The sequence below is a fragment of the Centrocercus urophasianus genome, unplaced genomic scaffold, assembly GCF_019232065.1.
Source record: "Centrocercus urophasianus isolate 14NV4802_14NV808 unplaced genomic scaffold, USGS_Curo_1.0 seq_73, whole genome shotgun sequence".
Taxonomy (NCBI): Eukaryota; Metazoa; Chordata; class Aves; order Galliformes; family Phasianidae; genus Centrocercus; species Centrocercus urophasianus.
The window spans coordinates 10,413,368-10,430,268 of NW_024885344.1; the positions used below are offsets into that span (position 1 = coordinate 10,413,368).

Below are 16,901 nucleotides of genomic sequence, written 5' to 3' on the forward strand. Positions count from 1 at the left end.
CGGGCGGAGGGGGCGACCCGAGGCCGGGCAGCGCTGCGGCGCCGCGGGGAGGAGGCAGGTGCGGGGAGAGGCGGCAGAGCCCGCCCGGGAGCTGCCCCCGCGGGGCCGCGGCGCCGCCCCGCACCTGGGCCCGCCCCGCGGAGGGGGGCCGAGCCCAGCCGGTGCTGTGCGGAGCGGCCCGGCGGCGGGAGCATGGCCCGGGGCGGAGGGGGCCCGGCGCCCTGAGCGGCGCCATGCGGGGCCGGCTGCTGGCGCGACTGCGGCGGCGGCGGCTGTTACGGCTGCTGCTGGCCCTGGGCGCGCTGGCTCTCGGGCTCTGGGCCGCCTACCTGGAGCTGCTGGCGGCAGCGGGACCCGGCGGCGGAGCCGGCCCTGTCCGCAGTAAGTATCGCTCGTCCCGTCCCGTTCCGTCCCTCGTCTCTCTGCCCGGTGCCGGGGCTGGAGCTGAGGTTTGTGTCGCGAGAGAGGGGCCGGTGTCGGGATTTCGCCTTCTTGCCGTCGGCTCTGTTCGGACGGCTGTGACGACGCGGGACCCGGCCGGGTTTGCGGAGTCCGATGGGCGGGCTCGAAGCCGGCGCTTTGAGTATCGCCTTAACGGGACGGCGGCGGTATGTCCGTACGTACAGGAGGAGGCAACGCGCGCCCGGGAGATGCGCGCTGCTGGCCTGGTAACGGTGTGCTTGGTGCGAACTTGGAGGAGTACACCAGGGAGGAGATTGGGTGCGGGCAGATTCCTTTTTTTTTTCTCCTTTTTTCCTTTTCCCTTTCCTTTTTCCTTTTCCCTTGGTGTCAGCAGCCAGGTTATCAGCTGTAGCTATGCAGGGTGCTTCAGGGGTATCTGCTCCCACAAAGCCCCTACAGGACCAGACCATTAGCTGGTCCATTTGTTCCCTGTTATCTGTGATCTTAAGGTTAAAACCGTGCTTTTATTCCAGCCCAGGGGTCTGATTTTGGTGGCTGGAAAGGATCCTATATCTGTGATGCTGTTTTTATGCATGGTGAAATTAGTTGGGATGGGGAAGATGAGCCTGTGCCAAGTGGCATCGTCTATGCAATGTAGCCAAGCATCCAGGTTGGACATTAGGAAAGAGTCCTTCTTCAAAAGAGTGGTGCTGCTGTGACACAGGCTGCCCAGGGAGGTGGTGGGGTCATCATCCCTGGAGGTGTTCAGTGACCGTGTGGATGTGGCACTGAGGGACGTGGGCAGTGGGCACGGTGGGGTGGGTCTATGGTTGAACTTGATGATCTTTGAGATCTTTTCCAATGTTATTCAATGGTTCTATGATTCCTGCTGCATACTAGCCTGCCAACACACTCCAAAACACTGTAAACTTGAAGAGGGCTCCTGTGGTGCAGTAAGGGAGAGAGCGAGGTGATAAGGGGAAAGGGCTGGGTGTGTGCAGGCACACGATGAAGGTACTTGCACTGGTAGCATTGCAAAGGGAGAGGGAGTAGGAGAAAGGGCTGGGACAGAGGTGAGAATAGCAGGAATGCAAGCGAGGAAGAGCTGTTATGCTCTGGGTTCTTCCCCTCTGCCTTTAGGCAGGAACTACTCTTACATCTTAGAAAATTCATCCTGTTTCAAGACTGAAACTGGAAACAGTGACATGACTGTGGTCCCTACCAACTAAAACAGAAGATGAGGAAAACAACTGTGTTATATTCAAGTTTAATAAAAAGTTGCATTCTCTCCCAACCCACCATGGTTGCTGGTGCCACAAGGAGGGAAGGGTGCAGCCTCATCAGGATCCCTGCCGCACCAGAGTGCTGGGTATTGAGGTTGCATTCCCTGGCCTCCTGGGGAGCATCTCGGAAGCTGCCAGCAGAGTGGGGTTAATCCATGACCTTCCCCACCCTTCTTCTCACCCTGTACCTCCAGAAGCCTGCTTTGTTTGAAAAGAAATCTGGAGCTGGAATGAAAAACAACTGGTATTTGTTTTCTTCTGCTTGTTAGAACAAAATAGTGTTTTCTTCTCTTGGGACTGGGTTGGCTGTGTTTGTGACCCTGTGTGGTGGCTCTTTCCAGAGGTCCTGGAGAGCTGGCAGAGGAGGGGGTGATTCTCAGAGCAATTAATGCTTTTTTTTTTCCTTCACGCATCCCAGGTGGGAGCCCTCTGTAAGTCACAGCTGGGAACCAACCAAGAGCTGCCATCTCTAATGATCTGATGCAACAGCCTCCCTAGTTATTGCTGATAAAATACAAAGGCTGTTTACTCAATAATTTTTCTAGGTAAAAGGCTATAAGGCTCCTTCCTTGAAGCAGAAAGCTGTAGATCTTGGAAGGGAGCTAGGGGAGATCTGTTTTTGTCTATGTCTGTAATTGATCTTTCTTCATGCCCCCAAAAAAGCGTTGTAGAACTGCCTATGAAGGAATGGATATGTGTGTGCAGAGAGGTCCTTGGGCATGGCTGTTCTCCCCAACTTCATACTGCTCTCCCTCAAGAGGTCATTGTGGAGTGGGAGAAGTAAATCTGCAATGGCTGCAGACAGTGGAGTTAAATGGTGCTTCAGAGCTGTGACCTTGACTCTCCTCCTTTTTTGTATGTGGAACTCTGCTATGCAACGAGTTAAGCACATTGATCATGGAATCAAAGAATCAAACCACTAAGGTTGGAAAAGACCACTAAGATCACTTAGTCCAACCCCAACTCATCCCCACCATGGCCATTAACCATGTCCCTCAGTGCCACATCCAACATGGTTCTTGAATACCTCCAGGAGCAGTGACTCAACCATTTCCCTGGGCAGCCTATGCCCAATGCAGCACCACTCCTGAAAGTAAATGTTTCCTAACATCCAACCTGAACATCCCCTGGCACAATTTGAGGCCATTACCTCTTGCCCTGTTGCTGTTCAGGAGAAGAGGCTGATCCCAACTCACCACAAGCTCCTTTTCAGGTCATTGTAGAGAGCAATAAGGTCTCCCCTGAGCCTCCTCTTCTCCAGACTGAATAATCCCAGCTCCTTCTGCTGCTGCCCATAAGACATATGCTCCAGATCCATCACAGCTTCATTGCCCTTCTTTGGACACATTCCAGAGCCTGAGTGTCTTTCTTGTAATGAAGGACCCAAAACTAAACACAGCACTTGAGGTATGGCCTCTCTAGTGGCCAGTACAGAGGAAAATAAATGACACTGGCTGGGAGAGCACAAAGGACCTCAGAGAATCTACTGTAATAATTGGTACTTAGTGGTCACGGTCATTGCATCACTGTGCAGGGAGAGTCTCTGGCTGTGGGATTCCTGGGGACAGATGGGAAGGGCTGGGTGAACATGTGGGCTCTCAGGAATGGCACCTTCCTCTGAAGGTAATACTGAAATGAGCAGCCAGTCTGGTTAAAAAGAAAGTAATACCTTCAAGTGTGGCTGCATCAAGATATCCCTAGATATGAGAATATGGAGGAAAGCTTTACAGGCAGGGCTGTTTTCTCCTGGGCAGGAGAGTGCTCCTGTTGTTACTGGGAGGCGTGCTTGTTTCTTTTATTTTTCTTTCTGTTTTTTTTGTTAATTGAGCATATTTGGCTGTCCTGCTGCTCAATAGGTATTTATAGGAATCTTAAATAAACATGTATTCAGCTGAGGGAGGAAAACCAAGCACGCTGATGCGAGCAGAAGATGGGGCACAACTCTCTTCCCATTGGATGTGGCTTCTTGTCATCTGACACAAGTTGTAGCAGGCAGGACGCTGCCTCCCTGCCAAGGAACCTGGGCACTGGCAGCTTGCGCTGGCTGCCTCGCGGCAGGCTCTGAGCAGAAGTGCTTTTCCCATCTCTGCTGGTTGCCACACAGCAAGCTTCGCCCCACCAGTGAGTGCTGAAGGCGAGGATCTTCTTTTTAGAATCACAGAATCATTAGGGATGGAAAGGACCCTTAAAGGTCATCTGGTCCAACTCTCCTGCTATGAACAGGGACGCCCACAGCTCGATCAGGTTGCTCAGAGCCCCTCCATCCTGGCTTTGAATGTCCCCATAGACATGGCATCCACCGAGGACTGGATGAGTGAGTGAAGAGTAGGGAAGGGAGGAAGCAACAGTGAAGCACAGAGCAGCGGGGCTGGAGTCTGAGTCCTGTGTTCTGCAGTGCTGTTGGCTTGGCAGCACAGTCAGGACAGTGGGCAAGGGCAGGGAGAGGTCTTCCTGAGAGAAAACCGTGCTCAGTGTGGATAAGTGAATCCCTCTGTGCAGAATCCCTCTTTGCTTTAAAACTTTGTATCAACATCATAAAAGTGAATCAGTGAACAAGCTTAGAGACAAGGTCAGTCCCAGCTATTGCTCTGCTGTCTTGTTTTTTCTTCTGTGAAGGCTGTGCTGTTTTGTGAGGCCGTAAGTCACTTGCACTGATTTCCTTTATTGCAGGTGAGTGATGCTGAGCCAGGTTAGAGCAGGGTGCGCAGGATTAGATGAAATTGCTGGGAGGTGCTGCTTGTAGAAGTAAGAGAGTAAGGGGCCCTGCTTTAACCTGCTCCTCCTGGCTGCTCCAATCCACCCCTGCTCCTCCGTATTTCTGCGTTGTGTGTAAGCAATGCTGGGACTACGTTGTCTTCCCACTTGGGTTTGTGATAGTCTCATTTCTTGGGTCCTGGGCTGCTGCTCTAATTCAGCAGCATGCAGTTCCAGTGTCTGAAGCAGGAAATAGGAGGGACTCAGGAGAATCCAGGGAGATGTGCTTGTAAAATTCACATATGACAAAACTTCCCATCCCCAATATGTGTGCCTTTAATGTTTCCACCCCTAGAAAATTGGCTCCAGGTTATTACAGAGCAGCGTGAACTGCATAAAACCTATCTTGAGTCCTGGCAGGTGCATGTGTGTGTGCTAGGAGGCAGCTGTGAAATACTGAAGTTGCTCAATGTAATTCATCCACTTCTATAACCTCATTGCATCTATGCATAAGGCTGTGCATGCTCAGATGTGCAGCTTTGTTCACGTGCACACTGTCTGGCTTTTGAAATTGCTCACACTCACACTTACTTGCCCGTGCATGCTCAGTATCACTCTTTTGCATAGCTAATTGCACCGAAGGCTGCTGAGTGCCCACAATGAGAGGTTCAAGCATGTGGTGCTCCACGGGTGGCCGAACCTTTACTGTTTCCCTTTAGTGGGAAAGTCAAGCTAGATACCTGCTCCTATGTTCTGCGCTGGTGAGACCTCACTGGAGTACTGCATCCAAATGTGGAGTTCTCAGTAAAGGAGAGATGTGGGTCTATTGGAACACATCCAGAAGAGGGCCACAAAAATGATCCAAGGGATGGAACACCTCCCTTACCGGGACAGGCTGAGGGCTGGGGCCGTTCATCTGGCACCTCTGAAGACAGAAATGAGACACTGGTTAGCAGTGACCTGCGCCAACACTGTTTCTTGAGGCACACCATGATTTGGGAGAAGGCAAGCACTGCGGGCAGGATGGGTTTTTGACTTGGAGGCAATCGATTCCTTCCCATGCACATACAGCAAGCAGCTTGTGAATCTGGCTTTTTCCACTTCTTGACGCGAAGTCAGGTCGGGATCTGACTTGTATGTAACCTCTTTCTGGAGCGGCGCCCAACGCCTGGCTCCCTGCATGCTGCATGAGAGCTGTGAGTGTTTGCTCTCTTGGAACCTGGCCCACCATCTGCAAGCGATTTGGGGACTTTCTGGGGCCAGGCAAAGACTGTATTATTATTAGAAAGAACCTCTTGCACCACCCCTCTGACTACATACGTTACCTGTGACAGGTTTGTGTAAAGGTGTGCCAGCACAATGCGTACTCTCACACCACACCTTCCTGTCCTGTTGAATCAGGCTGTGAGGATTACTCATACATTGGGGAGCTGTGCCTTCCTCTGTGCCTGCTCCACAGTGCGCTTGGCAGAGGAACGCTATTGTCTTCTGGAGGTGCATCTCCGCGGGTGGCTGGCATTGAGCTGTCAGCACGAAGGCTTTGTCTTGTGCCTCTCACCTGCAGGTTCAGGCAGATGTGGAGGCAGAGTGGCACTGGGAGAGGTGATATCTTTCATCTCCTGATATGGAATTACCAGTGTCTGCAATGCTGTGAAAAGCAGGATGTCTTCCTGAATGCTCTACTGTAGGTCATGGCAATAGCAATTGTGGGATGATAGACTTTTTCCTCCTGTGTTTACAGTGATTGCCTTAAGAATAGATGGAATCTGTGTACTTGATGTTTTGATGTTTTCCTGTTCTGTTTTTTTCTTGCTGTGCACTGATATTCCTTTTTTCAGACACTTCCCAATGCAACAGCTTTTTTTTTTTTTCCCTAAGCCTGCAGTAGTAGTTGAGAAGGGCTTTCCAGAAAAGGAAATAAGCTATCATATTTAATGTGGTGGGAGATCTAAGAAAGACACACATAATGCCTTGGGTGGGAACAGGTGTGAACTTGGTCCTTAGATACTTCTACTTTTTATGATCTGAGACATTTGTAGTCTGCGTGTTTAATCAGCCAAGCCAAAATACACCTCCAGCTTTGGGTCTTTGCAGTCTGAGCTCATCTCTTGTTCAGTCTTCCAAACTCATTTCTGAATGATTTCTGGAAGCTTAAAAGAAGAAGGGGAAAAAAAAAAAATAAAAAAAAAACACCAAAAAACCCCCAACAACCCAATGCATAGCATCCAAAGCAGAAGAATAAAAGAAACCAGGTCTACCTCTACTGACTTTGGCCAGGTTTTGACCAGAGCTCTTCTGCATCTCTACCCAAGAAACTCCCCCATGCCATTTTAGCACAAGGCTTTGGTATTTCTGGGCTGGGGAGAGCCCTCTGCACTTGGAAGTGTTAAGGTTATGTAGGGGAACATTGCTGTCAATCAGCCCTCTCCAAAGACATCACAGGGATTCATGTTGGCAGGAGAAATTATTTATATTAGCCACAGTGAGCAACACTGTGAAATTCAGTCAGTTGCTGAGGTGTGGATCACTTCAGATGATACAAAGATTGCCAGGTGAACCTGTGAGTCTCCCCGAAGCATCAGTGCTACTCTCATAAGTTCACTAATTCTGGTTTTATTTCCTCAGACTTGGTTATTTTGGTGTGATATGACTGTCCCATTTGAGACTTACTTATTTTGAAGAAAAAGGACTGGATGTGGCTTCTTCTCTCCTTTCTTTTTAGAATCTGGAGAAGCTGTCATCCATTACTCTATATTGTACATTTATAATGGCAAAAATATTACATCTTGTGCTATTCTTGCTTCTCTGTGTCACTGTTTTCCATAGCAGATGCAAATTGTGTCCCAGACCTTTGCATCATACATGGGTTGGTTTTGTGCTGCCTGGTTTCCATCTCATCTACAAGTCCCCAGTGACCTTGATTTCAGACAGACTAAATATTCCTGGGTTTTGTTTCCAATCGAGCAAAATATGAGCAGTTGACAGCCAGCACGACTCAGTAATGTAAAAACACTAAATACAGACCAGAGACTTAACTACAAGGTTTTCCGTAACAGGCATCTTGTGTATTTTTAACTTTCTTTTCCACTGGCCCACTGGATTGTAGGTATCAGGAATTAGAAGGTTTCGATGGAAGGCTGTTTTTCACTGGAATTTTGTAAATTCATGCATGTTGAACAGCAGTTCCTTGTCAGGTACTGTTACATCTCTTTTACCAGTAAAAAACTCTTGATCTGTATCATCTCCTGTTAGGCTGCAGAGTTGCCTGGTAAAGCTCTCTTGATGGGAGAATAATCTACATCCACAATATGTGTATTTTTTCCTGCCATTTTAAATAAATATGCTTCTGCCTTGCTTCAAGGGGCCACTTATTTCCATGTCATTAGTGTGGGCTGTTTGACTTGGCCCATGTACGTGGTGCTGGCAGCTCCGACAGCTTCCTCAGCGCTGCTGTTTGTTTGAACCTAGTTAAGCTGTCTCCAACCCTTCTCGTAAATGCTTCACTTCCTAAATTAGTTTTATTTACATTATTTAATGTTGCTATCTGTAAAATTGTGGTAGTCATGTCTGGTTGCTGTTAACCCCATCTAGGCCATAGAACAAAACTTACTGAGGGCTGAGAATATCCTGCCCAGACTGCCACGTACTAATAGGCTCCCTGACCTGCTGCAGCAACTCACTGCCAGCATCAGTGCTAGCTGCTGCAGCCTGTGGTTTGTTGTGAGCAGGCCAGCTGAGAGGTTTTAATTTGTTTTCAGTCAAGACAGACCATCGTATAATGTGCTGCTGTATCTCTGTTTCCTGTGCTAGCAAGTGCCTGCAATCACTGTATCTCCCTTAGGCTTTCAGTCAGTCTGCAGAGTGGGTTTGTACTGCAACAGCAACCAGTGTGTTGACTGCGGACTGCAGAATTAGTGTTTATTCTCAAAATACTGAGTATTATTCATTTAGCTTTCGTTTAGTTTTTTAGTTGAAAGTCCAGCCCTGTGTCTATAGGATGTTTTAGCTCAGCAGGCCTGATTGGAGCCAGGAGTTGGACTCAGTGACCCTTATATTCTAGGGATATTCTATGAATAGGACACTATTTCAAGCATTTATAATTTTTCCTCTCAATTTTTTTTTTTTTTCTTTTTACCATGTAGGTTATTTAGATTCTCTTGCTTCAGCCTGGCAGATTGGACTTTTGCAGAGGCTTGGGTGATGCCTCACTGTGATTGTCCCCCTACAGCAAATATCCCTATGGATGTGAGTTCATCCAGATCCTAGGAAAGAGCTAGGCCAAACACAAAAGGCAAAACGAGAAAGGGCCAAACACAGCCCTAATGGCAGCTTGTGGTAAAAGGTTTTGCCCTGTTCACCTGTTTTCCAGGTGCTCTGCAAGCACCTCAAGCATCAGAAATTCTTTGGTATTGGCCACAATTCTCCTTTCCCCTCACAAACAAAATTCTCTTTATAAAGGTGTTTAATTTTTCATGGCCTACACAAGCACATGGGCTATAGAAATTTGCTCTGTTGCCTCTTTCTGTGCTGCCATGGCTCCTTGTCTGTTGACTCTCAGGGCAGTTCTCGGTCCTGCTCTTTCACATCCACTTCCTTGGGGAAGGAAAAGCTTTTTCAGTGTACAAGGTGAAGGACATCTGCATTGCTCTGTACTAAGCTATGCTGGGAACTTTTTTATCCTCTGATAGACATATTCTATTTCTGTCTCTGTTGTTTTGGTCTCCTGCCTCTTCAGGGAATGAGCTGTGCTTTGTGACACCAGGGTTTGACAGGCTGTAACCTTGGTAGTGGGTGTTCTCTTCCCCACGCAGTTAATAGCTGCAGCCCTTCATGTGTGTTTACTTGTCTGTAAGTCACCTGCTCCAATGGTGGAGCTGTGGTGGCCATCACTCAACCTGAATTTCATATAGTTTTGCTGCTCATGGCTTTCCAAATATGTTTCTCTGTAGCTGGCATGATGCTGCTCACCTGTGCTGCTGTTCACTTCCTTTTTTGTGTAGCTCTGTTTTAATTAGGTATCATGCATAGAGACGTTGAGGAGGGGAAAGAAATGTTTCAGTGTCTTGCAGCTCTTGAAAAAGTAGAGGAAGAAAGAAATCTGAAAGATGAGTAAAGCAGGAAAGAAGCAGCAGTGTTTGGGAATGTAGGCCAAGGGAATTATTTGAGAAAGAGAAAGCCAGAAATGGAGCATAGTGAGGTGAGTGTTGAAGCAGAGTGGTCAGAAAATGCTGGTGGCCACCCAAAAGCAGTGGGTAACAAAGAGCTGAAGTCTGAATTAGAAGTAAATGCTTTAGATTTCAGTGGAGCAGAGGCTGGGACCGGTGGTGTTGGATGCAGAGATCAAAAGGAGAGGAGATGAAGGAAGAGGTTGGAGGGTACAGGGTAAACTGCTGACTCTGAGTTTTAAAAAGGAAAAAGCAGGAGTGATAATTACAGAAGCTGCTAGCAACTGGTTGTAAGCAACTCTACCTAGGTGGCTAAGAGCATGCTTGCTGTCACAGGGGTTTTTGATGCCTTGAACATTGGTACCATGGTGGCTTTTTACTGCGGTTGTGCCTGCCAAGACATCTGGTTTCCCTGTACCTAGCGTGGTGCTCCATGCTGCACTGCTCTGCATCACTTGCAGCGCGTGGTTACCTGCTTCATCCTCACAAATGCTCGTAACTCTGTAAATATGTGTAACACATGGGATCCTGTCATGGTCTTGGGATTTTTAGCCCTCCAGGCAGCAGGCGAGCTCCAGCAACAGGTCTCTGGGGAGCTGTGACGTGGCCTCGCTCCGTCCCCCACCCGCTGTGGGTTTATATTTAGCTGGAAGCATGCGGGCCGTTTGAAGACAGAATCTCCAGCCCTCACCTCAGTGCTGCCCAGCTTTCCGCAGCTCTCCAGCTGCCTGGGTGGAGAGCTGGAGGCTAAAATTAGCAGGGAGCTTTGCTCTTGCCAAATGCCGCGTCTGACCCAGCCAGGCCTGGCAAGGGGGAGATGAGTGCAGCCCTGAATCGCTCCACACAGAGCGGCAGGCCTGCTGCTGGCCTGCTGCCACATCTGGTGCCTCAGGGTGCCACTGAGGGGGGGGGGGAGGGCTGGAGTGGCTGGGAGGAAATCCTTATTCCCAGAGCTCTGCTTCCTTCTCTGCCTCTCTTTGAATATGTAAACAGGCTGGGAGGCCAGCTTCTGCTCCTGGATAACTCTCTGCTCGGGGAGAGGTTTTCTGGGCAGATGTGGGGTTTGGCTGCTGTCATAAAACTATTTCAGTGCTCCCACCCTGCCAGAACAAGCTGCTGAGGAATTTGCTGCCCTCAGTAGCGCCCACCGTAAATGAGCACTTGTCTTTTTATGGCTGAGAGGGGTGTGGTGTGGTGGTTACAGATCCAGTTTGGGGGAATGGGGTGCTGCTGATTAGCTGAAGCTCCAGGACAAGGCCCTTCAGTGGCCTGTACCTCTGTGATACTAATGACAACGGTTACTTAGCCCTTTGAAACACTTGATCTCTGTGAAGAGAGAGCATTAATTGGGCTCCCACTGACTCCAGTTCAAGGGGAAAGCACATTCACGGGATCACAGAATCAATAAAATTGGAAGACCACTGAGACCATCTAGTCCAACCGTCAATCCATCGCCACCATACCACTAAGTCACATCACCCAGTGTGACATCTGCCCTTTTCTTGAAAACCTCCAGGGATGGTGACTCCACCTGGGCAGCCTGTTCCACTGCTTTACCACTCTTTCTGAGAAGAAATTTTTCCTAATATCCAGCTCGAACCACCCCTGGAGCAACTTAAAGCCATTACCTCTCATCCTATCACTGTTACTTGGGAGAAGAGGCCAATCCACACCTTGCTACAATCTCCATTCAGATAATTGTAGAAACCACATTGTTTCATACTGACCACTATGCTGGACCCAGCCAGACCTGCTGGTATCCTGCTGGCGTGGATGCCTCAGGCATACCTCACTTCAAAGGTTCTCACCTTTGACATTTCCCGTTCATTGCCCTTGCTTGAATTGCACAGCCCTGGAGCAAGAAATGGGTGGAAAGATGCAGCAGAGATGGGAACTTGATCCCTAAGTGCATAGTGGAGCAAGGTGAACATCTCAGACAGCCAAAATAAAACCCAAAATAAATGTAATCGAGGTTTGTATTGAGATTTTTTTTTTTTTTTTTTCCCAGCAATGTGTTGGGTGCCAGGATGCAAGTGCTGAAGTAGAGTCATGCTGGACTGTGGGGTTTGCTTGACGTGCCCTGTGAAGGTCCTGTCTTCAAGGAGCTCTGTTTCCAGAGCACCTCAATGGCAAGGAGCTAAAGGAGTGCTGGCAGGCACTGCTCATGGAGAAAGTTAGGCCAATGGCAGAAAGAAATAAAAATCTATGATGGCATGTTCATAGCCTGTCTGGTGATGTTTCTGTTGAAAGGCAAATGAAATTCTCCTTTTACCCCTTTTCCTACAAACAACAGAGAAATGAGCAGATGGAATGGCTGCACCTCATGTGTCAACCAGCCAATGTGCCAACTGGCCTCTCCAGTTGTGTCTGGAGATTTTGCAGTGGGTGTACCAGCCATCTGCTAGGTCTCTGCTACACTGGTTGGAAGGGAAGAGCCCTGGAGGCTGGAGGGATGTGGCACTGACAGTGTCCATCTGTGCACCTGCATCAGGTCTAGATGCTTGCCTCCTGTGACCAGCATGTGTCTCATTCCAGCAAAGCAAGGGAAGCAGAACTGTCCTGTGGGTCCCTGGCTTCCCTTTTTCCCTGCCAAAGGTGGAATGAGGAGTCCATGAAGGCCACTGAGGTATTTTTAGCATAGGTAAGAAAGGTGAAACATATGGGCTGAGGCAGCTGCAAAATGAATTGCACGCTCTGCCAAGTCCAGCTCAGGTGAATGTTTTTGCTGGTAAGGATTTGCACCAAACCCAACAAAGTGAACTATTACTTAGAGACTTAGCTTGGACAATGAGGGAAAAGGAGACTCCATCTTCTCCCTCTCACACCAATTTGGAGAATCCTCTGGTACAGGACTGCTTTCTCATTTTCACACCTTTCTGCTCTTGCTCTTGCAGGCAGTGTGTGTAGTGGTGGTTTTGTCCTGGATTGCACAAGTTTGTGCTGTGAGTGCATTTGTACAGTGGGAGGTGCATAGGCTACATTTCTCCTTTCACACTTCTTGGATTTTATTTGCTGTGTTTGTTATGGGTGCTTGGGACTTGTCAGCTCCCTGTAAGGCCAAAGTAAAAATGCTTTGCTTTGCATTCTTCTGTAATTTTTGTTCTTTTAAATACATGTGTTAGTACTGTATGGATCTGTAGCTTTGTAAAGAAATGTCTGTAACTACACTCTGCAGATGTGCACACTCAGATTCTAAAGGCATCTCCATGTGCTCCTCTTGTTTGCTGAGCACACCTAATCAAACCCTGTTTGCTCTGGGCTAAGAAGTAGAACTTCCTGGCAGAAGAACTGCAGCCCCTGTACTTCACTTGTCCTCTTCTCTTTGGCCCAGAAATTGAATGCCAGACAGTTGGGTTAGAGCTAGGATAATTTTACATGCAGTTGGTTGACCCAGGGTGGCCTGCATGGATGAACCCCTGGTTGCAACTCTTCCCTCTGAGCTTGAGGTGGCCATGGTGCAATGGGTAGGTGAGGTGAGTTGGGGGTTCTAGCAGCCCAGTAGTGTGCTACTAAACTACCCTTAAGCTTCCTGCAGTACTTCATGCATTGCTTTGTAGGCCAGAGGCAAGTCTTCCATGCTAGCTTTTCTGTGTGTCTGTTCTGCGTAATGTATTCATCAGCTGCAGTGGTTTCGTTTGTATAGAGCCAAGGTGTGAGGCTATTAATTTACACTCTACTCTGATGTTTTTACACCAGGGTTGACATTAAAGTTCATCTTAAGATTTATAAGATCACAGATGTTGATGCTTTGTTAAAACTGAATGATGCAGGCTGTGTTCGGCCCCTGGAGGCAATGAGATGAGCAAGTGATTCCAGTCACTGTCAATGAGCTTTCCCTCTGGTGTTGGTCCCTTGTCATCACTGGGTTTCTCTTGATTTCCCTGTCACCCAAAGATCCTCTCTGTGTAGGACATGTATGCATCAAAAGCACCAGAATTAAGAGACTTCAGTGAGTAATATTTCTCTGATAGGTGCTGCTGTCTTCCTGCCCAGACAAAGTTGGCAGTGCCCAGGTAACCCCAGCATACAGCAATACTTGCAACATGGGATTGCTGCTATACACTGCCTCACCTCCTACCATCCCCATCTGCATGGGTATGGATGCACACTTGCAAGCCATGCACTGCTCTGCTTCACCCTGCCACATGTCTCTCCTCTGGCCAAGGGGCTCCACGTATCCCTTCCTTCCACAGCTGCATGCTCCCCTGTGCTCTCAGGGTGTGCAGATGTACCCCCATATGCTCACTTTCTGCATGAATACCCATCTACCTCAGCATGCACATGCCTGCAAGTTGCTGACCTCACCTAGTACTGCTCTTGCAGTGTTCCTCTTCATGCTTGCATGACCTTGAAAGCCTTTCTCTCTGCTGCCAAGCTCCCCCCTGCATAACATCCTCTGTGTTACATTTTTTTTCCCCTTCTTGCCTTCTTAGGGGTTCAGAGCAGTGGTTGTGAAGGTGGTAGTTCAGATCTCACATAAATAAGACATGCTGTGGCCATGGCTCTTACAATTTTCCTTTCTAGGGTTGCAACTATGTTTCCATTTCAAGTTCTGACCCCATCCCATGCCAACTGCTCACTGGGTTGGTCCATACAGCACAGCAGAGAATGTCAGCATCCTCAGCATTGCACTGCCTCTGTACCCTGATCCTGAGCAGCCATCTTTACTTTTCACACCTGCCTGCCTCCTCCTCTGCACAGGCCATCCTCTTGTCCTTCCCTTCCTCGCTGTGCACAACCCATCCTGATGACATAGCTGCACACATGCCTGTTTCAGTTGCAATGAGCTCCATGGGCTGGAGCAGCAGAGCTGCAAGAGGTAGCATCTTTCTCCCAGAGGAGAGCATAGTGGGACGCAGACAACATCATACAGAGCCACTGCCAATTTCTGTGTGCCTCCCGCACTCCGTGCAGCTTGTACAGCTTTCACTCAGCTTTTCTTCATCTGGGCTGGTGGCAGTTCTTGCTCTTCCCATCTTAGGGCTTTCTGCACTGAACTATCATCCCAGCTCCTGATAAGAAAGCAGCTGAGCCTGTAACACGTACACCTCTTCAGACTTAGGACTGTAGCCCGAGATACGTGTATATTTAGAGATTGTAGTTTATCAGGAAGTGTACCCATATTCACTTCAGCATCCTGTTCCTCAGTTGCTTAACAAAGGCTTTCTTCATCTCCCTTTGCTTAATCAGAATTATAAGATCTTCCCATTCCTCTCCTTGGGTGTTTCTGTAGTTTTCCAGTGCTGGCAGGTACACAAGTACCTGAAGGTGCTGGGCACCTTCCTAAAGGAAACACAAAGAAGCCGTTATGCAGAGTTCTTAAGCTTAAGGGTTGTCACTTGTAGGTGAAAAAAATATGTATTTTAACAAGTCTAAAATTCTGAGAAACATTCTTGAACTTTGAGAATCTTGTTTGTGTTCCTACAGCCAAGGTAACAAGCGTCATTACTAGCTGTCAGTCACTTCTTAGTGCTTAACAGGGCAGGGCAGCATGCAAACTGCCTGTAGGGATCCGAAGATTTCAGCCTTGTAGCACATTCTTGTATTTTTCTGTAAAAACATCACAGCTGGATTGTGTCTGTCTATCTCACTGCTACACACAAGAGGGCCAGGTTAGCCATCTGAGGGAAGAGGGTCTCCTTGAAAGCCCGCATGCTCCATAATGTTTGCCAGATTTCCTGTCCTGGCACAGCCCTGTAGTGCCACTCTCAATAGCTCTCCATCAGGAAGGCTTTGACTAAAGGGTATGTATGGGGAACTGGTGTGGATCATTGTGTGTTGCCTCTGCTCACTGGGAAAGGCTGCTCTGGTTTCCAATAGTGGGTGCTGCAGGGCAAGTTTCTGCTGTGTTCCAGCTCCGGCACATGAATCTACTCTGCCCCACCCTGAGAAATTTAGCTTAAGAATCCAGGATAAAAAGAAGCAAGGATGCTCATTAATCAAATACATAATGTCAGGCCCTCCCTGCCACTCAGTGTGGCATCCCAGACAGGTGTCAGATGAAGCTGATAGGTTATGGCCAAGGAAACCAACAATTAAGTGGGTGATACTGGCTAAGCACAGGTGGCCATGAGATGTGGAGGTGAGAAAACCCAGACGGGTGCAGGATGAGGGGCTGCTGTGTCTCTGGAGAGCTGCCTAGGTCTCCTAATGACCCATAAGTGTGAGAAAATAATGGCTCCTGTTTTTACAAGACTACTGTCACCTGCTTTTATCCAGTCCCTAATTCAATTCTGCCATTGTTCCCACCCAATGCATCCTGGATGGAGCTGGCTTTCCAGGCCAGTTCAACAGGAGCAGAGCTACTCCTGTCAAAAATAGCAAAAGTGGACAATACTGCAATGTAAGATGCCTCCTTTTGGCCATACACAAATAATAGCTTTCAACGGCCTACTCATTCCACTCAGCAGGTGTTGAGTCTATCAGGTGGTCTGGACTGCTTTGTTTTGGAATCAGCCATGCAGCCATATACCTGGCCTGAGCAAATCATTTCCTGAGCCAGAATGCTGCTGGTCAAAGGTCTGCAGGGTCTCAGCAACAATCCAAAGCACTTTGCCTGGGAAACAACCAGTAAGGAACTGGTAGTCAAGAAAAACTTGGTACAGTCTAAATTGCTTGGTGCTAAAACAGCAGAAAGTGTGATTATATCTGGATGAGAAACCAGCAAAAATGATATATGTGCATTTCCAGGCACCTGTGTATATCCTTCTGCAAAACAGCATAAGCCAAATAGTTTTCTCCTGGGGAATGGTAGCAAAAATCCTGTTGAGCTCAATTGGATCAAGACATAACTTGATGTGGCTGATTCTTCCATGCCTTGTGTGAAGGGGAAGGGGCTGTTAAAGCAAAGTGGAGCCCTTTCCTTCCTTCAGCATACACTTGGCTGCTGCTAGCATATTCCAAGAAAGCAGCTATAGTAATGTGTACATGATGCAGGAGTATTTCAGTGCTGAATTTGTATTCAGGTGCTTTTCTGATGGTGTTGGAGTTTCATGATGTGGGTAGAAAAAGACACAAATGATACAGATCTCAAACAAGTGAAATTGCTGGCAGTTAGTGGGGAAGGCACTGAGGAGAAGGCTGCTATGTTTGAACAGTATCATAGAATCATAGAAATCATAGAATAGCTTGGGTTGCAAGGGACCTCAAGGATCATCACGTTCCAACCCTCCTGCCACAGGAAGAGTAGCCAACCACTAGATCAAGCATCAGATCAGATTGCCCAGGGCCTCATCTAACCTGGCCTTAAACACCTGGCCATATCCACAGCCTCTCTGGCCAACCTGATCCAGCACATCACCACTTTCTCAGCAAAAAACTTCCCCTTGACATCTATTCTAAATCTTCCCTCCTTTAG

At 48.2% G+C, this 16,901-nt stretch overlaps 1 protein-coding gene across 1 annotated transcript in view; it reads left to right on the forward strand.

Annotated features, from left to right (window-relative positions):
- The first annotated feature begins 233 nt into the window (after positions 1–233).
- B4GALNT3 (beta-1,4-N-acetyl-galactosaminyltransferase 3) overlaps positions 234–16,901 on the forward strand; it is a 60,292-nt gene continuing 43,624 nt past the window's right edge. Inside the window, exon 1 of the mRNA XM_042838082.1 lies at positions 234–381. Coding sequence (XP_042694016.1) covers positions 234–381 — 148 coding nt within the window. The remainder of the gene's footprint in view (positions 382–16,901) is intronic.